This window comes from Engraulis encrasicolus, chromosome 20, assembly GCF_034702125.1.
Source record: "Engraulis encrasicolus isolate BLACKSEA-1 chromosome 20, IST_EnEncr_1.0, whole genome shotgun sequence".
NCBI classification, from domain to species: domain Eukaryota; kingdom Metazoa; phylum Chordata; class Actinopteri; order Clupeiformes; family Engraulidae; genus Engraulis; species Engraulis encrasicolus.
In genome coordinates this window covers 38,676,402-38,704,056 of record NC_085876.1, presented here as the reverse complement: position 1 = coordinate 38,704,056, position 27,655 = coordinate 38,676,402, and the positions used below count along the sequence as shown (strand labels likewise).

At 44.6% G+C, this 27,655-nt stretch overlaps 1 protein-coding gene across 1 annotated transcript in view; it reads left to right on the top strand.

Moving 5' to 3' along the window:
- The window catches only part of trappc9 (trafficking protein particle complex subunit 9), a 356,695-nt gene that overhangs the window by 15,161 nt on the left and 313,879 nt on the right, over window positions 1–27,655 (top strand). Inside the window, exons 8-11 of the mRNA XM_063185055.1 lie at window positions 4,534–4,655; window positions 10,782–10,907; window positions 11,646–11,862; window positions 18,229–18,372. Coding sequence (XP_063041125.1) covers window positions 4,534–4,655; window positions 10,782–10,907; window positions 11,646–11,862; window positions 18,229–18,372 — 609 coding nt within the window. The remainder of the gene's footprint in view (window positions 1–4,533; window positions 4,656–10,781; window positions 10,908–11,645; window positions 11,863–18,228; window positions 18,373–27,655) is intronic.

Below are 27,655 nucleotides of genomic sequence, written 5' to 3'. Positions count from 1 at the left end.
GGCCTTGGTGAGGGAAAGTGAGGACGGATAGCCTCAGTTTTGACTGTGGGCATGCTCCTGATCACTCAGAGTAAACACATTCAGGATTGGATGATTTTTTTTATTGAGAGAGAGAGAGAGAGAGAGAAAAAGAGAGAGAGAAAAAGAGAGAGAGAGAGAGAGAGAGAGAGAGAGAGAGAGAGAGAGAGAGAGAGAGAGAGAGAGAGAGAGAGAGAGAGAGAGAGAGAGAGAGAGAGAGAGAGAGAGAGAGAGAGAGAGAGAGAGAGAGAGAGAGAGAGAGAGAGAGAGGGAGAGAGAGAGAAAAAGAGATAGAGAGAGAGAAAAAGAGAGAGAGAGAGAGAGAGAGAGAGAAAGAGAGAGAGAGAAAAAGAGCAAGAAAAGGAGAAAAAGAGTGAGAGGGAGAAATCTGGAAGTGTCTTCCGTTCAGATTCGAACCCTGGTCCCTGGTTTAATGTAACTGCTCCTTAGCCCACAGAGCCACGGCGTCCCGAGAAAGTGATTATTTGATGATATTATTCTGACATTACTCTTAGATGGCGGATTTATCCAAAACGACTTTGTTACTATTTATGTTCAGGGTATTGGTTACAGCAATGTGGGTTTAGGTGCCTAGCTCATGGACAGTTCACTGCAAAAAATGAATATCTGAGCAAGCATATTTTTCTATTTTCAAGTAAAAAAATCTAGTCAATCTTTATTTAAGTAAAAATTACTTAATAACTAGTAGGTTTTGAACTAGAATGTTTAGACTATTTAGACTTGTTTCAAGACATTTGCCAGTGGGGCAAGTAATGTTTTCTAGGTCAGTTATCTTTACTTTTTGCAAGAAGTATTTGTACTTGTAACAAGTAAAAGAAATCTGATTGAGAAAAAAGTACTTGCCCCACTGGCAAATGTCTTGAAACAAGTCTAAATAGTCTAAACTTTCTAGTTCAAAACCTACTAGTTAGTAGATGATTTTTTACTTAAATCGACTTGATGCATTTTGCTTGAAACTAGAGTGATAAGCTGGCTAAGATTTTTTTTTCTTCAGTGTTCAGCCATGGATGGAGGCTTAGGGAGGAGGTCTGGTTAGGGTGGGATATGAACCTGCAACCTCATGAAGTCCACCTCCCTAACCACTAGGCCACAGCTGATATGGTGATATGATATATACAGTGAGTCCAATATGTATTTTATCCCTTGCTGATTTTGCCGGTTTGCCCACTAATAAAGACATGATCAGTCTATAAATTTATGATAATATGTATTCAAACATGGAGAGACAGAGTATCAAAAAGAAATTCCAGAAAATAACATAAAATAATATATTTTAATTTATTTGTATTTAATTTAGGCAAATAAGTATTTGACCCCTCCAGCTAAAGAAGATAAAGTGCTTTGTGGCAAAGCCCTAGTTGTCTAGCACTTAGGTCAGATGCTTCTTTTAGTTGATGACAATGTTTGTGCATATAGTAGAAAATATTTTTGCCCATTTTTCTTTGCATATTATCTCTAAAACATTAACAGTTTGTGGTCTGTAGCTTGGCAAATGGGAGGTTCAGTTCTTTCCATTGAATTACTATAGGGTTAATATTTGGAGACTGTAGGCCACTCCACGACTTTAATATGCTTCTTATTGAGCCACTCCTTCGTTGCTTTGACTGTATGTTGTGTATTATTGTCATGTTGGGAGATCCAAAAATGGCCCACCCTTCAGTGTAGTGGTGGAGGGAAGGGCGTTTGCACTCAGGATTGCACATTACATGTCTCCCTCCATCCATTCATTGACGATGTGAAGTTGCCCTGTGCCTTGGCCAGACAAACACCCTCAAACCATAATGATTGATACCACTTTCATGCATGATGGTGAGGAGGGTGTTCTTGGGATCATACAGCAGCAGTACTCTTTCTCAAAACACATTGAATTGTGTTAGGTAATGCCAAACAGCTTGATTTTGGTTTCATCTGACTACAGCACCTCCTTATCATATCCTAAACCAGTCTGATGTCCGTTGGTGAACCTCAGGTGGGACTGCACAGGTTCCTTCTGAAGTAGAGGTACCATGTGTGCACTACAGGATTTTAAACCTCTGTGGCATTAAGTGCTACCAGTAGTTTTCTCAGTGGTTTTGGTCCCAGTAGCTTTGATATCATTGCCTAGTTCATCCCGTACAGGTCTAAGGTGCTTTCTCTCTGTTCTCATGATTATCAAATCCCTACAAAAGGTCAAATCTTGTATAGAACCCCAGATAGTCATTTTGTATTCCTCACATTTAGGAAGAAATGCATCAACAACTGGATCATTAATGCCCAGTCTCTTTCTTGTGGCTTTGCAGCCCATTTAATCTTTGTTCAGGTCTAAAATCTTGTCCCTGATATCATTTGACCGCTCTTTGGTCTTTCCCATGCTGGTGAGGTTGGAGTGAGACTGATTCACTCATACTATGGACTGATTCTGCTGATTCAATGTGTCTTTTATGCATGTTAGTATGTACAGGTGTCTTTAGTTCAGATGACAAGTTGATCGGAAGTGCCCATCTGGTCTGTGGGCCCGGAACTGTTATCAGTTGGCAGGGGATCAAATACTTATTTTGCTCGATGAAATGGAAATAAATTAATATATATTCTCTTAAGTCAATTTCTGGATTTTCTTTTTGATATTCTGTCTCTCCATATTAGAATACATATTATCATAACATTTATTGACTGATCATGTCTTCTTTAGTAGGCAAACCAACAAAATCAGCAAGGGATCAAATACATATTGGACTCACTGTATATATACACATATATACGTAGTAGTGGGAAGTTGTCACTAGGTTGGCGTTAGAAATGTGCCTCCAACATATGCATGTGCATTAAAAAGGCATATGTGTGTGCGGTATGGAGTTTCGTAATGGTTATGATGACGCATGTATGGACATGGATATATGAGAGCACTTACATTTTTAATGCCGTCTTTGCTGAGGCGTGACTAATGAGAGATGGGATTCTGGTGTGGGTAGAGAATGAAGAGCTCTTTTCCAAAACGCTATATCCACCATTTTTGACTTTTTGCATTTTAATATTGGAATTGATTGTTAAGAGGTCCTATCATCTATGTGTGAATTCCTGCCATTCAAATGTTTTGAGAACATACTTTAAAACCTCTGTGAAAATGAATTTTGCAATGCATTTCAATGGAATGCCCAATATAAAAATGTCGATTTCCCAACATTATATAAAATGGACATATCTCATTTTGGAAAAGAGCTCTTTATATAGCAGAAAGAACATTATGGTTTTTACTTGAAAGTGTCCATGTTGGGCAGATATAGCACTGCCTATTTGTGTTTGTTGTCACCTTCAGTATTTAGCAAAAAAAAAGATGATCTCTCTTGATGCCAAGTTATAGCCCACTCGTGAAGATTACAGCTCAGTGTGTTCTATTTGGGCCACCGTAGAGAGACAACCTCAGCCTTCCATGTGGGCTATCTTCAACGGTCTGCTGAGAACGTTCTGGAAGTTTTGGCAGTCTTGGAGCTGCTAGAAGGAGCTCGCTGTGCTGCCACAGCTTCACAATCATTGGCTCTGCCCTAAAAATGCCTCACTAATTGGCTAAGGAAGAGCTGTCATTGTTTTCCTCCAAAGAAATATTACATTTTAAATTAGTCATTAAGGATTAATGATAAAACTTACTATACTGAGATGGCTTCTCACCAGTTCCTACTCCTCTCTGTCTCTGTGCTGTTTCAAAATGTATATTCCGTGTTAATATGTCAATGTCTTGACGGAATGAGTCATGACGGTACCCTGAGCTGATAAATATCAATGACATTTCGTTCAGCCTGCCTCTTGCGTTCACCAATCTGATCCCCTTTACCTGTCTAACAGATGATTTTGAGTTTCTTTTAGTCACTTTTTTGTTTGCTTTGAATGCCCACCAATCCACAGGCCTGCATGGCACACAATTTTCAGTTTTTTTTGCTTCCTCTGTCTCCTCTGAAGTGATTTAGCCAAATGTTTTAATTTTGAACGCTAGTTCTTTTTTGTCTGTGATTTTGCATTGTTTACTCATGGTAGTAATAATTATAATTCTCAATCGAATGGTAACTTAAACTCCGAATGGAGCACTGTGAGTGTTTGCGGTCACTTGCCATGTCGGTGCTCATTTTCTTCTTTTGTGTCCATCATTTTCTGTTTTTCTGCCACCCTGTCACCCCTTGCATCCATTTTGTCTTCCTTTCATTACTCTTTCCTTTCTGTCTTCTCTAATACTTCCCGAATATTTTGTTCTTTCTTTTTTCTGCTCTTTCTTTCTTTCTTTCTTTCTTTCTTTCTTTCTTTCTTTCTTTCTTTCTTTCTTTCTTTCTTTCTTTCTTTCTTTCTTTCTTTCGTTCTTTCTTTTTTCTGCTCTTTCTTTCTTTCTTTCTTTCTTTCTTTCTTTCTTTCTTTCTTTCTTTCTTTCTTTTTTGCTGTCTTTCTTTTGCTCTTTGTTTCTTTCACTTTCTTTCTCTTTCTTTCGCTCTTTCTCCCTCGTTCTCTCTCCCTCCACTCTGCTCCTCAACCCAGGCGCGCTCACCACCAATGGAATCAACGCCGACACCAGCACCGAGATTGGCCGTGCCAAGAACTGCCTGAGCGCGGAGGACATCATTGAGAAATACAAAGAGGCCATCTCCTACTATGGAAAGGTTACTTTTTATTTATTAATTTTTTTTAGTAACTATTAGTACCTGTAACGTCTTTTTTAGTAACCTAACTTAGTAACTTAATTAGTATTTTTTTATTGTACTGTGCTGCCCTAATCAGCTTCTGTACCAAGCAGACTAGACTCTATATTATGTTTTGTGTGTTTTTAATGTGCGTTTACATGTGGATTGTGGAGAAGTGTCATGCAAGACAAATTTCTGTGCAAATAGACAATAAAGTTTATTTTTATCTTATCTTAACTCTACAGACCACAGGCAATCATCCACAGGTTTTCTGTGGAGATTAAACAGGGAGAGAGACTCTCCGCAAACTATTTAATTCCAATTCTGATGAATAAAACCAGAAGCAGAAAGGGGGCAGAGATTCTCTCACGTTGTAGGATGCCTTTTTAATTCTTTTTATCCAGCACCTGTTGCCTTGTTGGAAAAGCAGTATACACGCATACTAACGTTAATTTCTGTGAAGACTCTTATTTATCCAGATCATGCTAGTTCAAAAAGTTGTTGAGGAGTTGTTGCAGCGGGACCTCTTTTAAGAACTTGCAATTTGGTAGAAAAAGGAAAAAAATCCCTAATCTGTCATTGATGGTGATCGGCGCGAACGTAAAATGCAAGTACCATGGGGCCAAATCCAGAGGCCAGATGTGCTGGCTCATCAGTTCCGCTTTTGTCCTGTAGGGGTCAGTGTTTTCTTTTGCATCAGTATTACCCCTCGGCAAGCACTCTCTTCTTATTTCATTTTAGTCACTGCTATGGCGTTCTGCCTGCCCTCAGGGCTCCCTTCTTTATTTTCTGTACAAGACAAGCCAGGGACCAAACCAGACCAGTGCAGGTTTTGGAAGCGATTTGGAGGCGAGTGTCTCCAACTGCCCCTATGAATCACATGGTGCATGTAAATGATTTTTAAGTGGCCTCAAAGGGAGGGGGGGGGGGGGGGGTCTTCAGGCTGTGCTGCAGCGGTGGGCCCTCTCAACCTAGCCTGCCTTCTGCTGTCGGGTCTGTAACAATGGCGTATCATGTCTACTATGTACATGAAGAAATGGAAAAGGAAGATCATGATAATATTAAATTGCACTTAGCTGACACTTTTTATCCGAAGCAAGTTATTGCAGTTATGTAGATACATTACAGTTATTTAGATACATGGGTTTTGGTTACAGTCCATTGAGCAGGGAGGGGTTAGGTGCCTTCCTCAGGGATTGGTGAGGGTGGGGACTGAACCTGCAACCCTGAGATCTCCAGTCCAACTCCCTAACAATAACACCATGGCTGCCCAATACAGTATATAGTATAATAAAATATAATAATGAAACAAAAGTGTGAATATATGTCACCATAGCTGGGCCCTGCCATTATGTAGTCCTGTCAGTGCGTGTGCGTGCGTGTGCGTGCGTTTGTGTGTGTGCGCATCAGGGATGGAAATAAGCACCCGTCCACCTGCCAATGACGGCTGAATTTGGCCTTTGGCAGGTGAAATATGTCAACCCACCAGTCACCTTGACAGGTGATTTTTTTTTTTTTTTCTACAGCCGCCCGGGTTAATGCTGAGTTATACGCAGCATCCAACATTTGATCAAGAAACAAAACGGCACCTCTGAAACATAAGCATGGATCAGAAAATTATATTAGCCTAATTGGCATTACAATGTTTGGAGCGGTGAAATATGACCTAGTAAAAATGGTGACTGGTAAAAATTGTGAGTGACTGGTAGATTTTAGAATCAACCTGCCACAGTGACTGGTGGGGAAAATTTTTCAGTTCCACCACTGGTGCGCATGTGTGTCCGTGTGCATGTGTGTGACATGCCCTTTTAATCAACAGTGCAAGGGTGCCCGAGTACTGGCTTGTTATCACTAATTGGCCTTTCACATTGGCCTGCCATCACCCCCCCCCCTCTTCTCCTCTCCTCCTGGTTTTCAACTCCTCTTGTAGGGGTGTCAAGCAACCCCCCACCTCCCCCCCACCCCACCACAACACCCTCAGCATTCTGATATTAATTGGAATATAATTAACAGATAGATACAGACGCTGCTGTGCCATTAAGCAACTTCTTCAAAATGGCCGGGGCAGCTGTGGAATGAATGGCCTTAAAAATAAATATGTTCTCTCTTTTTTTCACTTTCTCTTTTTGGGTTGTATTTCTCCACAAAATATCCTGTGGTAAATGCCTTTAATTAAAAAAAAAGTTCTATATCTGAAGCCATTTTTTTCTCAAAAAAGTCAATAGTAAATGGTTATTGAAATTCGAAAAGAAAGGACAGTGAATGGCTTCTTCAACGTTATGATTGCAATCAGCGCAAGCCTTTGATAGTAAGTGAGCAGTCAGTGATCTTTGGTGGTAGTGGGAGTGCTAGTGACCAGCAGACTGTAACAGCTTTGTTAATGCTTTTTCCTCCCTTCTTTCTCCATGGGTCAGAACGGGGGTCCTCCTCTCCTCTCCTCTCCTCTCCTCTCCTCTCCTCTCCTCTCCTCTCCTCTCCTCTCCTCTCCTCTCCTCTCCCTAGTTGATTGCTACCAGAGTGTCCTCCTCCCTCCAGTTTGCTATCAGGGTGCAGTCAAGGCACTGGCTGCTCTCCCACTGACCCCTTGCTGGCACATGGTGGAGACGAGCAGGGGCAGATCTCTGCTTGGGCATACAGGGCCCATGCCCAGGGGCCCAAGAGTCAAGGGGCCCTGAAGTTCTAGCCTCTATATTTCCATTCTCATATTGCGTTAAAATCGCACTTTTAACAACTGAATTTTCACATTTTCTCTGGGGACAACACCTTAAACCTCCAACAGCATAGATGCTCACATCTGGCCATGAAACCTTGAATCGTTTTGTAAACTAGCAACACGCATTGAGAGGGGGGGGGGGGCGGGGGCTTTCCTCTAGTCTGGCCCAGGGGCCCACGGAATCATAATCCGTCCCTGGAGACGAGCGCTGCGATTTGGCCAGCCAGGCCGCGATGCAGGCAGGCAGGCAGGCAGGCAGGCAGGCAGGCAGGCAGGCAGGCGGGCAGGCAGGCAGGCAGGCAAGGCAGGCAGGCAGGCGTGTAACCACACAAGCAGGGCCGCTGACAGCTTTTGCCATGCCCAGAAAGCCCCCACCCCGACCAATACATACAATGTAATGAGCACTCAATTCTGGGCCCCCCTCTCTACCTGGGCCTGGGATAACAGACCCCTTTGTCCCCCCCCTGTTGGCTTCCCTGTACACAGGCCTCCTGGGAGTTCCGCAGTGGGCACTAAATGACTAACAGCAGGCTCGTGGGCAGACCAACAACAAGCAGAACAGCTTTCATTACTCGCTCGCTCGCTTGGACAGTGCTTTGATATCAAATAAATGCTATCACAGTGGTACTACTGAACTGTGCATGTGCCATCCTCTCTCTTTTCTTTCCCCAATGAGCGGCATATAAAATGGATACATGTGATCGTGCCTTTTAGTTGCATCTGTGATAACCAATTTGTTCATAGTTTAATCAGAGCTGTTTTTGGAAGGTTTCCACTTACCTCCGATGACCTCTGTCAAATCTACGAAGGTCTAAAATAAATCACTTGTTGACCTTGTTTCTATCCCCATTCACGCTAAAGAAAATTGCCAATCAATCACTCGGACTTTCACAGGTGTGACAGAACGGCTCTGTTGTGTAAGGTGCACACCTCTTTTGGCTTCTTTCATACAGTCTGTTCAGCAAATGGCTTATTGAAACAGTGCCTTATAGGTCATTGCTGTGCTCTGTTCTCTGAATGACGAGACAAAAAACAAAAAAAATCAGACCTTGCACATATGGGGGGAGCATGATTCGAAGGTCACACCTTTTTTAAAATGGTGAGCTACACCGCATTCCACATTATTATGCAAATGACATTTTTCGCTGTTTCCCCAAATAATCAATACAAATGACAGTCGTCATAATTTTCAAGTCATCAGCCATTAGAGTACAATTTAAAAGTTTTTGAATGAACCTTCCAATGATAACGGTATTTTTTAAAATAATAAAAAACTTTAAATGCTCTGTTCCACATTATTACGCAAAATAGTTTTGTAGTGTTGTAATCCAAATTTCTTTCTTTTTTTCCATTTACATCAAAATAGTTGGAATGTGGTACCTTCTAAATTACATTTCAATGTTCAATACTTGGTGATAAGCTCTTTGTCTTAGTAACTGGAATGCTGCGATTAACATTGAAGTCAATGGTAGGGCATTGCATGGGAGTTATGGAAGCCCAGATATCCTTGATGCTTTGCTCTCAGCTGTTTTTGTTTGTTTGGTCTGGTGACCCACACTTCACTCTTCAATATACCCGTAGATTTCCATGCCACGTTTAGGTGCTTTTGAGGTGATGACATTCTAACGCACCAGACATAAAACCCCATTGAAAATGAATGGGATGTTATGTCTGGTGAGTTAGAATGTCATCATCACCAAAGCACCTAAATGTGGCATGGAAATCTATGGGTCGCCTATCTTGAAGAGTGAAGTGTGGGTCACCAGACCAAACAAACAAAAGCTGAGAGCAAAGCATCAAGGATATCTATTCCATAACTCCCATGCAAGGCCCTGCCATTGACTTCAGTGTTAAATGCAGCAGTCCAGTTACAGCTTATAACCAAGTTTTGAACATTGAAATGTAATTTAGAAGGTACCAAATGCCAACTGTTTTGATGTAAATGGGAAAAAAAGAAAGAAATTTGTATTACAACACTACAAAACTGTTTTGCGTAATAATTTGGAACAGAGCATTTTGGGCATTTTAAGTTTTTTGTTATTTAAAAAAATAACGTTATCATTGGAAGGTTCATTCAAAAACTTTTGAATTGTACTCTAATGGCCGATTACTTGAAAATTATGACGACTGTCATTTCTATTGATTATTTAGGAAAACGGCAAAAAATGTCATTTGCGTAATAATGTGAAATGCGGTGTATGTCCATGCGGTCACGTACAGGTACAAGAACTGCATGTCACGGGCTGCATGTAAATATGGCTGATGTGGTGGTTCGTTTCGCCACTTAATTCCTCGAAGTTCCAATTGGATGCGGGCAGCCAGTTACATACATTAGCTACACACTCTGAGCAACCGAGTGGAGTCGGTACACTGCCATGGCACGCTCGGCTTGGCACATTTAGGCAAGTTGAGATAACCAACGCCACTGACGGCGGTATAAATAGAAAGCTGTGAGCGGAGCGGGTGTGGCGATGCATTAGCACCTCCGCACGTGATGAGCGCAGCAATTGCTCAAAAGCGTGTGAAGAGCCAGCCAGGCTGCCTGCTGCTCTCTTGGGAATCTACTGGCAGCGCTCTGTCTCTCTGTCTCGCGTGCACGCTCTCTCTCTCTCTCTCTCTCTCTCTCTCTCTCTCTCTCTCTCTCTCTCTCTCTCTGTATCTCTGTATCTCTGTATCTCTGTCTCTCTCTCTGTGTCTCTCTGTCTCTGTCTCTCTGTCTCTCTTTCTCTGTCTCTTTCTCTCTCTCTCTCTCTCTCTCTCTCTCTCTCTCTCTCTCTCTCTCTCTCTCTCTCTCTCTCTCTCTCTCTCTCTGTCGAGGGTAAAAGTTGTAGGAAGGCTCGAGATTAAAGAAAACGGGGAATAAAGGGATGATAATGTGGTAATGAATTGCTTTTGTGTAGTTCAGTCAAACTGGGAGGAGGGGAAATGGAGTTCTTAAACATCATGGGGAGGAATACCCCGGTCAACGTTCTAATGAGCTCCTGGCTGGTTTTGAATAAAACACTTTTTAACGTTATCAACCATTTTATGATGTTTCCTTGAGGATTCTCCTTCATCAAGGTCATACGTAGTAGTGAAAGGAGCTAATTTGTAAGCAACCATGCGTCCTTTCACCTTCCATAGCTCCACAGATCTTCCCTGGTTTTGGGGAAAATGGGCCGTCATGCAGGTTGGAGTCCTGTAGCTTCAGCTTTCCTGGAGCACAACTTCTCAGCAGGTTTATCTCATTCATGGGATTATGTATGCAAATTAATGATCAAAAACTGAGGCTGACATATGATGGCGCAAATTATGATTATTATGAAAATATCAATGCACATTCAGAGTTTCACACTCTGTCTGTCTGTCTGTCTGTCTGTCTCCTCTCTCTCCCTTCCTCCCCTGTCCCCCAGTATAAGCTGGCGGGTGTGATCGAGCTGGAGGCGTGTGTGAAGGCGGTGCGGGTGCTGGCCATCCAGAAGAGAGCCATGGAGGCGTCCGAGTTCCTGCAGAACGCCGTCTACATCAACCTGGGACAGGTGATTTAACGCCACATACCGCACCTTTGCTACCTAGCGCCACGCACCACACCTTTGCTACTTAATAGTAGTAGTAGTGTCTTTATTTACTTAATGCCACGTACCGCACCTTTGCTACCTAGCGCCACGCACCACACCTTTGCTACCTAGCGCCACGCACCACACCTTTTGCTACTCAATAGTAGTAGTAGTGTCTTTATTTACTTAACGCCACATACCGCACCTTTGCTACTTAACGCCACATACCACACCTTTGCTACTTAACGCCACATACCACACCTTTGCTACTTAACGCCACATACCACACCTTTTCTACTGTTCAGGGTTCTCCCCAGTTCTTTAGTTGTTAAGAAGCCCACCTTGACAAAAAACAACCTTGACTAGAAACGCCTCAGCACATATTGTGTTTCCATACTTCTAGGGGTTTTCAGATCATATTTCAAATGATACTGCACAGCATTGCCTTTCCAATTATGGTTGTGACGCGTCTCTGGTACCCCACCACCTTGACTAACGAAAATTCTATGGAAAAACACTGTTGTTCAAATTGACTGTTATGTAATAGTATATTAAAATCAACACTAAGTATTTCTTTCCGGACTTCTTTGGGTACTGGTCTTGGGTACTCTCATCACCATCAGTAGATTCAGGGCTGGTTGGATTACATTTGTGGCGGGGTTTTTCTTTTCTGAACACGGGACTGATACCTGCTCCTCCTTCCTTCCGTCTTTCTTTCAGCTGTCGGAGGAGGAGAAGATCCAGCGCTACAGCGTCCTCTCCGAGCTGTACGAGATAATCGGCTTCCATCGCAAGTCGGCCTTCTTCAAGCGCGTGGCGGCCATGCAGTGCGTGGCGCCCACCATCCCCGAGCCGGGCTGGAGGGCCTGCTACAAGCTGCTGCTGGAGACCCTGCCTGGCTACAGCCTCTCTCTTGACCCCAAGGACTTCAGCAAAGGTACAGAGAAGTCATCTCGTCATTATGTCGATGAAATACGCTGTGATGTATTTTAACATTACATTGTACTTAAGATATTTTAATAGTTTTAGATACACTGATGGTTTTATTCAAAGCGACTGGATACAGCTTTTCCCTCGACCCGAAGATTTTCTGGAAATATGCTCATTTAACACCTCCCTCAACTTAAGTATTTTAGTTTTACCTTTCCCCTGCTCTTCCAGCAGTTCTCTGAGTACGGTTATGTAACTTCTACCTCCAAATTGCCATGTATCATTGCTAGCAGCTTACGGTCCCATTTGGCTCAGTGATGCATGCTGTCTGGAAACTCAGAGAATTGACATTTTGAAATGGTGGACTGTTCCTTTAATATAATGTGACATTACAGTACACTTATCTGATGGTTTTATCCAAAGCACCAATGCTTCTTCATACCTTTGCTGAAGTCCTTGGGGTCGAGGGAGAAGTCTTCTTATTTACACACTGAAGATTGATACAGGGGACATATGGTTTAAAGATGCAGTATGTAGGATGGTGGCCGAAGTTGGTATTGCAACCAGCAACGGTGCTACCTTTTCCCACATTTTTTTTCAGGAATATTTACTAATCAGTGAACTAACATTTACTAGTATGACCAAAGTGCAGTCAGTTTTGCAACAAAAAAATAGGATTAGATGTGGACGTTTCAGTGAGGGGAAAGCATAGTTATACAGTTGTGTGTGAAGGATTACTGTGTAAACTGATAGCTGAAGCTTAATACGTCGCTATGCCGTTAGGTTGGTTGGTCAGAAACGTTTTTCTGTTTTGGAGGGTTTGTCTGTTGACCTTGTTGCTCTAATATTTTCTGCTTCATTCTAAAATGGAAATTAAAAGAAGCAAATGAGCCTCAGACATATGCACAAAAGTTTTGACATCTAACCTTGAGGTAGGCCTGTGACAGCCTGGGACCTCCACGGCAAAGTCACCGACCATGGATTAGAGCAGTGGTTCTTAACCTGGGGTGCAGGCACCCCCTGGGGGTGCGCCTGAGATTTCAGGGGGTGCACGGAATTTTGTTTGTGTTGAGGTTGTGACCAAAATTCTGCTAGCAAACTGTATAATTAGGCCAAATCAAAACCAATTTAAAACATCTTTTGGTCCCCATGTAAGGTATTGAGGTATTGATTAATGTCTCAAGAAATGTCTATCACTTAAATTATTTTTTCGTGCTTATACACGTGTAGAAGTTTGGGTTGGGGGCGCACAGCTTGTCTTGGGCACAGGTAAGGGGGTTAGTGTTGAGAAAAAAGGTGAAGAACCACTGGAATAGAGAAAGGTGACACTCTCTCACTTGTTCTCTTCACTAAAGCGTTTTATGCCTCGTGTCCAGGTTACACAGGCACTGTTTGGCCCTCCTTGGCACTCCTGGACAACTATCCGACCAGCATGAGTTGGATTCGGCAGAAAGGCACACAACAAGTGGTCCAAAATGGCCATCTGAAACCTCATGGGTCATTACTTCATTATAACGGGTTCTAATGATGTGCTAAGTAGCCACCCCCCCTATTGATAACTACTAATGCATAATAGTATATCACGTCACCATCTTCTTTCCATAACTGAAAGGTTAAGTGTTGGTGTGCGATCGCGTCCTATAAATAATAATAACTTGGTGAATTATTTATGTCTTGCATTAGCTCTAATTGTTGTAAATGCAAATGCATGTTTTATAGTACCTTACTAAAAGCTGTTTAATAATGAATGAGTGGGAATTGCTTGTTGATCTAGGCAGGGAAATGAGGGGGCAAAGCAGACGGTGTAAAGAAATGATGAAGAAAACAAAGTAATTGGTGAAAAAAAAACATGTGGACTTAAGATGTAGAATTTATAAGCATCCTGAGTGAATATCCCCAACAATTCCAAGTCCTCTGCATATTGAAAGCCCCCCACCTCTACTTCTCTCGTATTATTCTCTCTCTCTCCCTTCCCTTTCTCTACTATCCATCTTTCACCTTCACCTCTAACTCTCTCTACCCTGCCTCTAACTCATTCCTTTTCTTCAACTCTCTTGCCCCTTATTTGCGCGCTCTCTCTCTCTCTCTCTCTCTCTCTCTCTCTCTCTCTCTCTCTCTCTCTCTCTCTCTCTCTCTCTCTCTCTCTCTCTCTCTCTCTCTCTCTCTTTTGGTGTCTCCTGTGCTCCATCACTCTTGTTAAGAGAGCCGTGGAGAAGTATTGATTCCAGCCCTCCCCTTTCTGTTCTGGTGTGGAACAAAGCAATCTATTATCAAAAAAGAATGGAAACAGGTTGGAGGGTTTAACCAAGCAGCACGGCTGTCACTCTCGATATTGTTTCTTTGGTGTATTTACAGTGAGCGCGCTGGTTCGTTGGCCGCAGGCGAGCTTTGTTCCAGAACAGGCTTCTCTGCTATCAGCAGTAATGGCGCTGGTCACTAGATAAACAGTCGTCCTAAAAAGCCTTAAGACAATTGTGTACCCTGACACTTAAGATCTTAAATCTCAGTCAGTCTGACATGGCCAATACTGTGTGTTCAGTAGTTTAGAGAGAAAAAACACGCACATCCGTCTCATAAAAATTGGGTGCAGGACCAGCAAAAATACAATGAAAAAACTGAATGAAAAGTCTGTGACACCAAGCTCCCGTTGCTCTTTTTAATGTGACGTTTCGGGCCCGAAACGTCACATTAAAACGAGCAACGGGAGCTTGGTGTCGCGAATACTGTGTGTTTGACAACCTCTTGCACACTCACTCACCACCAGATATGACTTGCCATCTCAACTGCCCTGGTAATGGTAAAATCTAACTGGAATCAAGCCTTGGATCTGGTGCAGGTTTCGACAACTTTTTATCTCGGCTTTGATTTAGGTTGTGCTTTAGTACGTCGGTCAACTGCTCTGGCTTGTAAAGAAAAAAATGACATTGACCGTGACAATGCAAAGTGCCATGTGGTGTGTCCTTGGGAGCCATTATCCACATTGGATATGTGGTTAAGACTACTGCGGTCCCTTGGCAGATCCTTCTGGTCTGAAACGCCGGCAGATTTAGATGCTAGTTACACAAATAGGTATATATTTTTTAATGCAGATATTTTTTTATCCGTTTACGTGTAAATACGACATGGGTAAAAATAAAAGACTCCATTGTGACACGCACGCACGCGCGCACGATGAGACACAGCAGAGGCTTGAGGAGACATGGAAGAAAGTGGGTTTTTAGTTGACGAGGGAATTCTCTCACACCATGCTCACAATTACTTATCGAGTAACACTGTGTGGATTGGTGAATGAAGCGAAAAGAGAGTGCATGAAGCGAAGAGAGTGCCAGTGTTTGATAAATTGGCTAGAAAAATGGGCTAGTTAAGGTAGGTTGCGGGGAATAAGTTGTGCCATTTCATTCATTCATAACACTGTATACAGAATAAGAACAAGTAACTTTAGAAAACACATTTCCATTACAAAATATTTATGTTTTTAGGGTACCTACTCAAGGTGCTAAAGTTTTGTTGTCAGGGTGGCCGCCTTATCTGTAGAGTGCTCTGGGAAGCCTTGGGGTACCAGTCGAGGTGGACTTGATCATATCCAATGGCGTGCCCATCTACTGGGGTCACCAGCGGGGCACAGACGAAGCAGAGCAGTCTCTTGATCAGTGCACTTGCATGCTGGGTACTGCCTCTTTTCAGGATAGCGGGGGGTTGCTGTAAAAGCACAGAAAAACGAAAACATTTCTTTCCCATTCAGCGCCGTATCATGTTGAGCAGTGAAATAACAGAGCCTTTGCATGTGGGCTGCTACCACTATGTTATCAAAAGACGGTGCATTAGCCGTTCTCGTAAAAAGGTGTTTATTTACAGCAATCCATTACTCGCTCACTGGGGTGGCTACATTTCCCGCTGATTCATATTAAAACAAAGGACTATAATGTTGCTTTTAAAAACAACGACTTTTACCATTGTGAGCATGTAATTTTCATTTCAATTTTCAGTAAGCTTAATTTGCTACCGAGGTGACTACTTGATTATACAAAATAAATACAATGGACGTGAACTATGAAGACCCCCTCCATGCCTTAAGTGGGAAGTATTTGATTGCAAAAGGACTGTACTGTAGTTACAAAACGTTAAAAGAAAAAAAATGGCCTCTTCTCGCATTTTTGTGTGCATGTAATTTTCAGTAATTTGTTGCTGCAATGCTTTTTTACACACAAAAATATACAGTAGCAGACAACCACCCCCCCATTCTTTCAGTGAAACATACATGTATTTGTCTTTTACTGTCAGTGGGGGAGACGGACACTTGTATGCTACTTGTGGTAATTTACATGGAGACAACACAATATACTGTATCTTCACCTTTTCAAATTAGAAGACCATAGGAAATTCAAATAGGAAGACTGTATGCAATATGCAGTAGATAAGACCGAACTACAGGCAGCCCAACTGCCATTCTATTGTGGATTATCCCTCCCACCACCTCCTGTACTGTGCAGTCACCTCACCTGGCGTTCCCGCCAACAGATAAGGGCCTCGTTTCACGTCACATCTGCAGCAGACAGGTGGAGCGGGTCTATTTTTAGGTCAGAAACGAGAGGCTACACTTTATCCAGGAGTAGGAAAGGAAGAGGATAGCTTGGGAAGGATTTGCATTCTTCATTTTTTATTTTCCCTTTCCTTTGTCTCTCTGTCTCTGTTTCTGTCTGTCTCTCTCTCTCTCTCTCTCTCTCTCTCTCTCTCTCTCTGTCCCTCTCCATCTCTCCTACCCCTCTCTTTTCTTTTTTCTTCTTGTTATTTCACTGTCACTCAAAAGATTACAGTGAGGTGAAAAATGGATACCTTGCATCCTCCACTTCTTTCTCTGCTGTCAGCCTATCCACAACAATTTTAAAATTTTAACAACTATTTAAATTTTAACAACTATTCTTCATTCGCAATCTAGTTTGCAAATGAGAAAATGACTTAACAATTGAGCTTTTGTGAGATATTGAAAGCTAATGCTGTTGTCAGTGATGCCATCACAACATATTACTTCCTGGTACGAGGCTACAAGCACAAGTGGAGGACGCAAGGTTGCATATTGGAACGCACACAGTGAGAGAAAGGGTCCACTTCAACCTAGTACCTCCCCTCCTTTCTTTTAGCTTCTCTTGCCTCTCATCCTGAGGAACACATAAAGAAAAATGAAGAAATATCCGCACACTACAGAAGCTCCCCTGCTGTGATTTATTTCATGGCAATTGGCACAATGTTTTGACCTGCACGGTACTCGTCAGGTGTTGTAGACCAGGGGTTCCCTGCTCAGACCCCGGGATCCTGCCTAGTTTGATTTTGCAACTCCACTACTGCTCAGATTCCTCATAAACCTCGTCTTCTGGCACAGCTGGTGGGCTCCTTTAATTAAGCCTGATCGCCCTGATTCATTCATTGGAGCCGATTGCTTTTCCTTTGTTTTGAAGAGAAGATGACCGCCGACAGAGTGTTTCTTGATGCGTTTACTTCCTACCTATGTTGTTTCTGTGTGCCGTTTTTGAGTGTTACTGTATGAGTTTGTGTAGTCATGTGTGAGCAAAAGAACGTGGCTGTCTTGTAAACCCCCTGGAAGATGTAGAGTAGAGTAGAGTAGAGTAGAGTATCATTTCTTGATCCCGGGGAAATTAATTAGATGTTCTGATGTACCTACCCCTCAGCCTCACTGTTCTGTTCTTAGCTGACAGTAGTGACCTCCTTTGTGGTCTTCTGCTATAGCCCATCTGCCTCAATGTTGGGTTCGGTTTGCGTTCAGTGATGCTCCTCTGCGTGCCTTGGTTGTAACAAGGGATTATTTGAGTCACTGTTGCATTTCCATCAGCTCAAATGAGTCTGACCATTCTCCTCTTACTTCTGGCATCAATGAGGCATTTTCTCAGACAGAACTTCCATTCACTGGATATTTTCTCTCTTTTGGACCATTCTCTGTTAACCCTAGAAATGGATGAGCGTGAATATCCTAGAAGATCAGCAGTTTCTGAAAATAATCAGACCATTCCATCTGGCACCAGCAACCATGCCAAAATCGCTTTAATTACATTTCCTCCCCATTTGGATGTCCAGTTTGCACTGCAACAGATCATCTTGACCATCTTCAGAATTTTTAATGAGAATTGTTTTCAGTGGGTAAATCTCAATTTGTGTGTAAACGAAAGGTCTCCATTTTTACCCCAGTATGTGTAGATGGGGTCAAAGTGGAGAACACAATTTTTCCAAACTCCTTATATACTTTCCATATCTTAGTGGGGGATGTTGGTTTTACTTACAAACACAGGCAGACAAGCATTTAAATCAATACATCCATCCATAATATGTCTCTCTCTCTCCCCCACCCCCTCCTCCGCTCCAGGTACCCATCGTGGTTGGGCCGCGGTGCAGATGCGACTCCTCCACGAGCTGGTATACGCCTCGCGCCGCATGGGCAACCCCGGCCTCTCCGTCCGACACCTCTCCTTCCTGCTGCAGACCATGCTGGACTTCCTGTCAGATCAAGGTCAGATATACGTACACAGAATTTCGTGAAATTAATGTTGTTTGTATCTGTCAGATCATGTCGGAAATACTGTGGTCTATTAGCTCACAACACAAAACCGTTAAGTAAACACATAGTATATGTGCCGCCTCTCAGTCACAAACGCCAAGACCAGGTTCCCTTACTGATGGTTTTCTTTATTAAACACACCGTTGAACTAAAACAAACAGACATAGGCATGACAAAATGAATCATACACTCAAACACACACACAACTTCAATGTCCTAAAAATGAGACATGAGTAAAATGCAAACATACCACTTTTGCCGGGTTATGGACTAAGAGGGGAATTGACTTTATGTTCAAGAGCTTCCCAATTGTGTTCATAGAATTTGTTCTCCTACTGCGTCTTTAGGAGCTAATGTCAAACACAGACCAATTGAATTTGAACAGTAGAACATTACCAGAGAGAGTAGAGAGAGAGAGGTTCCATTGGCCCATTGTTTCCGGGTTCTATTATTGCAAGGGGGAGGGGGGGGGGAAATCCCCCTTTAGGCAGACCTAGGCAGACCTAAGGACTGTTCTATTCAATGCTAGGAGATTTATTACACGCCCCTTTAGGCAGCCCGGAACCTGCTCATGTTAGGTGCCCATAGCAACCTATTACATTGGCATATCTCTATATACTTAAAGAATCTCTGACATTACTGTTATGCTGCACTGTAACAGAGGAAGCGTTTATCTCCTACCTGCCAATTCAATAGACTTCTCCTCCAATGTTTTTCTTTTTAGTGCTGCCTATCGACTCAGATGTCAGGAACTGAGTTGTGCTTTTCTTACAACAGCTGGCTTGTTTGCCCCCAAACAAACATCCCTGCTCTCCATATTTTTTCCCTCTTCCTCTCTGTAATTTCAGCACGAATTGATTCCCACAACGCTAGTCTCCATGTCATGATGTGTGTATGAGTCAGAAGGGGGCCTGGACTGACCCCTCACCATCTCTCTCTACAAAGATCAATGTCCTGTCTCTTCTCCCTTTTCTCTTTTCTCTTTTCTCTTTTCTCTTTTCTCTTTTTGTTCCTCTCTTCTCGTTCCTTTCCTACTGCTCTACCGTGGTTGTCTTGTCTCCATGGTGTCTGTGTTATCAACATAGCATACCCTTGTTAGTCCTGTTCGTACTTTGTCTCTCTCTGTATTATTTGTGCGTTTTTAACGATGGGCAAACAGGGACGGGTTATAATTCCATGGGCCCCTGGGCCAGACAACCAGATGGGCCCCCTTCAATTATTGTTAGTAAGATTGCTTGGTTAAATGATACTAATACATTTTATTTGGAGCACCTTTTAAGGTGCTCAAGGATACTTTTAAGGGCTTAGTAGTAAGAAGTGCGAGCAATACATGTTAAAATGCAAAGCAGCAAAGTAAAAGTTAGTACTGTATTTTAAAAGGCACAGAGATGAATCATAGCGAACAACAACACGGCAAGATAGAACTATGTAGAGTAGAATAAAACAATAAAAAGAAAGAATAATAAAACAGAGAATAAATGAAAGAATCTAAGTTTGTATAGTGATGGGAAAGCAAGGGTGAAAAGGTGTGTTTTGAGCAGTGTTGGGCAAGTTACTTTGAAAAAGTAACTAGTTACTAGTTACTAGTTACTTCTCCAAAAAAGTAACTGAGTTACTTTCTGAGTTACTCCGGTATCAAAGTAACTAGTTACCAGTAAAAGTAACTATTGCGTTACTCGCCCCCCCGACCATGTTTCATAAACCACATAGAGAAGGACGGTAAAGACAGGTAACGATACAAACAACAATTTATTGCAACATAATAAACCAAAGCCACTGGATGGACAAAAAAAAAATATATAGGCCTATTTTATAAAAGAAAATAACACATTTTAATAGGCTTATTTAAATTCAACTGAAAATGTGCATGTTAAATCCAACTTTAAATTACTACTAAATGTAGTATTTACATTTTAATTATCACTAAATGCTATCCTTTCAAACAAGACCAGAGATTTTCTAGGCCTATCTAAACTGTCTCTGACAAGACTACGATTACGTCATTTTGTAGTTCACAGAGTCGTGAAGCAGTAAAAGACGCGACCACAAAATGCGGAAGTAGCCACTTTGCGTCTTTGTCTCGAAGCGTGCGAGTAGAGTTTGTGTTGTTATCAGCGAACTATCAGCGAGCTATTTCATCGTGGTTAGTGAGAAGTTGAATCATGATGAAGTTCTGAGCATGTTATTTGCCTATTCTGACTCTGAAGGACAGTTTTTATCTCACGAGGAGGATAATGATCGGACGAGCACTCTTTGTTTACCGCGGCGAAACTTCCAAAGGCAGTGATGCCGACATGCGAAGCAAGGATGTTCTCTAAGCATACACACACATTGAAACTCATTCGGTGACTTTATCCGATCTCAAGTGAGTCGGCGGTAGTGGCGAATGCAGTCGTAGTGTCCATACAGGTAGTCCTATTGGTGGAGGAATTAGGGGTGAGAGTGGTTCTGGTTTTTGTTAGCTTGCGCTCCCTCCAGCCCCCGGTGATACGGGTAGCCACCTATCCGGACGCAAACGCAATAATCCTGGGATCAGACGAACACTGTTCACCAAGCAGCACACACACACACTCATTCTGTCCCTCTTTCTGACTTCTACTGGGTGGATGGCAGCGGCGAACGTGGCCATATGACCAGAGAGAGTAGAGAGAATATCTCTGATATGGCCGTATGGAGAGGTTTTGGTAATAGAACGCACGGTGACGACGCATAGGCTACCCAAACAGTAACGTGCAGTAACGGATGGATGAAATTGTAACGCCGTTATACTGACAGTAAGAATAATTAGTTAGATTATCCGTTACTGAAAAAAGTAACGGCGTTAGTGTAACAGTGTACTTTTAGCACCTCTCTTTATATTGTATAATTACACAAAGATGGGTTTTTATTTTGACACACCTTCGTTACACTAGTCTTACAGTAGACGTCTTCACTGTCATGGGTGTCTATGGAGCTTCCTGCCCCCCTCCTTCTATCCCCCTCTAATGTTTCCGTTTGTCTGATTCATATTTCTATGCTTTCCATATCCTCTTCCCTGTCTCTGTATGCTGTGGGAAGAGGTATGTTTCTCCACTTTTCTCTTTCCCTAATCTTACTTAAATCTTCTTTCTATTCTGTCATCCATCACTTGTGCCACTGTAATCCTATACACTATTCCGTGTATTACCCCTTACTTAATGTATTACACGAATATGATGCCTGTTTCATGTACTTTGAAGTGTTAGCGCCACCCGGTGTAACATAAGCCGGTGGCATCGTGACAATCCTTTAGCTTAGCGTTGCTAACGCTAGTCACGAGTATTTAGCATTCCTTTTTATGATCTTCTCAGGAGTGGGAGTGTGCAGCCCCAAGCCCCATGGTGAATGTACTGTGTCTGACAATTACAGAGAATCACTAAAACATGGAACGAATCACCTGTCTCGGAGTCATCCTTTCTTGCAACTAAACACACAACGCAGAGTGAAAGTCCAACCGGTTACATTGGTGCCGTCACCCTGTGAAGCTAGAGATGACATCAACCTTCTCCTGATCAACAGACACGCCACCCACATTCACAACATGCCCTAGGATATGCACAGACTTCCGCTGGCTAAACGCAAAGACAGTGAAAGATGCCCATCCATTGCCACATCAGTCAGACTGTCTTGCGGCCCTTGGTGGCAATGCGCTGTTCAGCACAATGGACCTGACGTCTGGGTTCTATAACATCCCACTCCATGAGTCTGATCGGCATCTCACTGCTTTCACGACACCACTCGGGCTCTATGAGTATAACAGGCTCCCCCAAGGTCTGTGTAACAGTCCCGCTTCATTCATGCGCATGATGCTGAGCATTTTTGGCGACCTCAATTTTTCCACCCTCTTGTGCTACCTGGATGATCTCCTTGTTTTTGCCCCGTCTGAGTCAGAGGCCCTGTGTCGTCTTGAGGTCGTCTTCACCAGGTTGAGGGCGCACAATCTGAAGCTCTCCCAGAAGAAATGTCACTTTTTGCGCAAGTCTGTAAAGTTCCTGGGGCATGTTGTGAATGTGGGTGGCGTGTCTGTTGATCAGGAGAAGGTTGATGTCATCTCTAGCTTCACAGCACAGGATCTGATGATGGAGGACGGGTGCACACCTTCTCAGAAGAGAGTTCGCTCCTTCTTGGGAATGGTGATGTATTACCAGCATTTTATTCCTGGCTGTTCATCCATTGCTAAGCCCCTGTTTGCGCTGACTGCTGGCCAAAAGCGTAGAGGCAGACATGACAGGAAGCTTCGGAGGCCTGGCACCTACCGTGAGTTAACTCCGGGAGACTGGACTCCAGAGTGCATGAAAGCCTTTGAGGACCTCAAGAGGGCGCTGTTGACAAGCGTAGTTCTTGCCCACCCAGATTTCAACAAACCCTTCGTGCTGTGCACTGACGCGTCCCTGGACGGCCTGGGAGCCGTTTTGTCCCAAGTTCCAGAGGGTGAAGAGGTAGCCAGACCCATCGCGTTCGCCAGTAAGTCCCTCAGCAGGAGCCAAGCCAACTATCCAGCCCACCGATTAGAGTTCTTGGCTCTGAAGTGGGCAGTATGCGAGAAATTCAGCCACTGGCTGAAGGGTCACACTTTTACAGTATGGACGGACAACAACCCGCTCACATACATCCTGACAAAGCCCAAGTTAGATGCATGTGAGCAGCGTTGGGTGTCCAAGCTGGCCCCATACACCTTTGACCTCAGACATGTTCCCGGGCCGAAGAATGTTGTGGCTGACGCTCTGAGTCGTGACCCTTTTGTGAAGCGGCTCTTGTCTGAACCCTACGCTGATCTGCTGCAGCAAGCCTCCGAGGTCAACGACAGTTGCGTGCAAGACATGTTCCGCCTCACCTGTAATCCTCAGGCCACGACTGACTCCTCTCTCAGCACCGTGCAACCCCTCTCCATGTCAGGTGATGATGTGTCAGCTGCTCTGGACACACAGGACGTGTGGGACCTTGGCGCCCAGCAGCGGGCCGCTTCCCTCAGTGACCACCTGACGGACTTGGGGGACTGTGGACAGGACACACTCCACGCATGGTCGACAGATGAGCTGAGAGCTCGCCAGTTACAGGATGACGCCATTGCCAGAGTGATGTTCTATGTCGAACGGAAATCGAGACCGTCGAGGCGTGAACGTGCGCGAGAGAATCACCTGGCCTTGAAGTTGCTTCGAGAATGGCGGAAGTTCCAGCTAAGGGATGGCATCCTCTACAGAGTCTCGAAAGACCCCCTCTCCAACACCAAGAGATTCCAATACGTCGTGCCTGCTTCCCTTAAGGCAGATGTCTTGGCTGGTCTGCATGACTTGGCGGGTCATCAGGGTCAACTGCGCACGCTCTCCCTTGCTCGTCAGAGGTTCTTCTGGTATGACCTGGAGAAGGACGTTAGGCATCACGTCAGAGTATGCATGAGATGTGTCCTCAGCAAGACCGCTGAGCCAGCCGCCAGAGCTCCTCTGCACAGCATCAAAACTACCGCGCCTCTGGAACTCGTCTGCATCGATTTCTGGTCTGCTGAGGACAAGAACAACAAGTCTGTTGATGTCTTGGTCATAACTGACCATTTCACGAAGCTCGCACATGCATTCCCATGTCAAGACCAGACTGCTAAGAGGGTGGCGAAGCGGCTGTGGGACAACTTTTTCTGTGTGTATGGCTTCCCCACTCGCCTGCACTCAGACCAGGGAGCGTCCTTTGAGAGTGAGCTCATTGCGGAACTCATGGAGCTGGCTGGCGTGCAGAAGTCTCACTCTTCTCCTTACCATCCGATGGGCAACGGTGGTACAGAGAGATTCAACCGGACACTGGGAAACATGCTGCGGTCCTTGCCCCCACAGTCCAAACAGAAGTGGCCCCAATTGGTTCAAACCATGACCTTCGCATACAATTGCACTGTGCATGAGACAACTGGGTTCGCACCCTTCTACCTGATGTTTGGCAGGGTCCCGAGGCTGCCTGTTGATCTGCTGTTCAGGAACGTGATATGCGATGAGAGGATTGCTGACTACGACTCTTATGTCAAGTCCCTGGCCAGTGACCTCCAGTCAGCCATGCAAGTCGCTCAGAAGAACTCCAGGTCTGAGCAGAGACACCAAGCTGAGCAGTACAACAAGAGGGCCAAAGGAGTGGCGCTGTCCATTGGCGACCGAGTCCTTATTGCCAACAAAGGATGCAGGGGAAAGCGCAAACTTGCTGACAAATGGGAGCCAGATGTGTACACTGTGGTAGCCGCAAAGCCCAGCCTCCATATCTACAAAGTCGAGGGCAGTGATGGTAAACAGAGGGTGCTCCACCGGAACCTCCTGCTTTCAGTGAACTTCCTGCCACTCGCAGATTATACAGATGTCGCTTCAAGTGCAGCAGCTGAATGTGTCAGTTCAAGCGTCTCCCTGTCCGAGGCTCATCTGTCAGATCTCTCCTCTGAGCATGCTCTGGCCCCGTCTGTCACTGCCCTGTCTGCGGCTGCCCCGTCACGCCAAGATGACTCTGTCGCGGACCGCACTTCCTCTTGGGTCGCTGAACAGTCTGCCGTGCTGGATGACTTCGAGGAAGATGAAGCAGCTGGTCCTGGGTCCCCCCTTCCTGGTGGCAGCTCAGATGCCTCTGCTAGTGGTGTGGCTGGCCCTGGTGATGTTGCAGAACATATCATGCCCTCTACCCCTCACGACCCACCTCACGTCCCACCTCACGACACTGACACTCCCTCAAATGGCCACTTAGCCCCCTTCCCCTCGTCCAGGTTTGGTAGGGTTATTAAGCCTGTGTGTCGACTTATAGAGTCTATGGCTCAGTTGCAAACCATTTTAGGTGGGGATGAGTCCTTTGGTCAGGTCATTCACGTGTAGTGCGTACATTATATTTTTACTTAGTTATTTGACAGCTTCTGCTGTTGTTCGTGGCTTTATTGAGCCTGTTGTCTATGTTCTGAGTGTGGATAACATGTAGTTATTTCTGAGTCGTGTAGTCTCTGGTCTGAGCCTTACCGTTGAGGTGTATATGGCATCTCATCTACCCGGTGCGTTCTGGGACTTGATCACCCCTAGATCACGCCTGACCTCTTTAGGTAGCTGTCATGCTGGTATTTGTAATGGCTGTAAGCGGAGCTTGAGGAGCGTTTTTATGTTCGGATGTTTTTGTATCTTTGTGAAATTCTAGGGGGGTGAATGTAACAGTGTACTTTTAGCACCTCTCTTTATATTGTATAATTACACAAAGATGGGTTTTTATTTTGACACACCTTCGTTACACTAGTCTTACAGTAGACGTCTTCACTGTCATGGGTGTCTATGGAGCTTCCTGCCCCCCTCCTTCTATCCCCCTCTAATGTTTCCGTTTGTCTGATTCATATTTCTATGCTTTCCATATCCTCTTCCCTGTCTCTGTATGCTGTGGGAAGAGGTATGTTTCTCCACTTTTCTCTTTCCCTAATCTTACTTAAATCTTCTTTCTATTCTGTCATCCATCACTTGTGCCACTGTAATCCTAAACACTATTCCGTGTATTACCCCTTACTTAATGTATTACACGAATATGATGCCTGTTTCATGTACTTTGAAGTGTTAGCGCCACCCGGTGTAACATAAGCCGGTGGCATCGTGACAATCCTTTAGCTTAGCGTTGCTAACGCTAGTCACGAGTATTTAGCATTCCTTTTTATGATCTTCTCAGGAGTGGGAGTGTGCAGCCCCAAGCCCCATGGTGAATGTACTGTGTCTGACAATTACAGAGAATCACTAAAACATGGAACGAATCACCTGTCTCGGAGTCATCCTTTCTTGCAACTAAACACACAACGCAGAGTGAAAGTCCAACCGGTTACATTAGTAACGCCGTTTATTTAAACGCCGTTATTCCCAACACTGGTTTTGAGCATGGATTTGAAGGTGGATAAGGGAGATGGATTGGCGGACTGGGAGCAGGAGGGAGTTCCAGAGTTTAGGTCCAGTGTGATGGGAGTGACCATCACTAGGGTTGTGGCTGTGTTCTGACTGTCACGCCAACGAGCCTGGCTCTTTGGTGTAGCGGTCAGAGCCCCGGTTTACTATCTTCTGAAGGGCCGTGTTCGAGTCCCGGCTGGGCAACTCTACTCCCCTTCGCTACAGCCAGCCACACTTAATGCCCTGTCCCCCATTGTGCAAAGAGGTGCGACTGGAAAAAGAGTGAGGCTTCTACACCTTCTTAGCCATTACCTGACCCCCAACAGCACGCACACACACACACACACACACACACACGCGCACACACACACGCACACACACAGACACAGAGACACGGACACAGAGACACGGACACAGAGACACGGACACAGAGACACGGACACAGAGACACGCACACAGAGACACGCATACAGAGACACGCACACAGACTTTGGGCCTGGAACACTCACGTGCACACACACACGCACGCACACGCACACACACGCACTCACACGCACACACACGCACACACGCACACACACGCACAGAGTTCCTGGCAGTAGCTTACGTGCGATGAGAGGGCGCTTTGCCAGTAGTAGTGGAGGGGGGTGGGCACACCATGTTGCTTAACTGGGCTCCGCAGTAGCAGCAACAGCAGCAACAGTAACAGTGGGGCCAGGCAGGCAGCACTTAGTGCTCACTGGAGCAGAGACTGATCTCAGTCAGAGATGTGAGGGCCCCCCAGGGCCGTGTGTGTGTGCTTGTGTGTGTGTGTGTGTGTGTTTGTGCGTGCGTGTGTGTGTGTGTGTGCGTGCATGCGTCCGTGCGTCCATGCGTGAGAGACAGCGAGAGAGAGAGATACGTGTCTGTGTGTGTGTGTTTGTGTGAGTGTGTTGGTGAGTGCGCATGGGTGTGTGTGTGTGCTAGCGTGCATGCGTGTAGAGATCTAAGTCTAGTGTGTGCGTGTGTGCGCGTCCGTGCGTGAGAGAGAGAGAGAGAGAGAGAGCGAGAGAGAGAGATACGTGTGTGTGTGTTTGTGTGAGTGAGAGAGTGTGTTGGTGAGTGACGCATGGGTGTGTGTGTGTGCTTGCGTGCATGCGTGCAGAGATCCAAGTCTAGTGTGTGTGTGTGAGGTAAGGGCAGTCAGTCCTTGCGTGTAAGGAGGCATGCGTGCCCAGACTCGACTGGGTGCTCCGTCTGCTGTTGCTGCCACAGTGCACGTGGAGCATGTAAGATAAGTTTGACCTCCAGTGAAGGGCGTGGGCCAGATTGCGTGATTCGATGAGGGGAGCGAGAGAACCCATCAGGATGTCTAT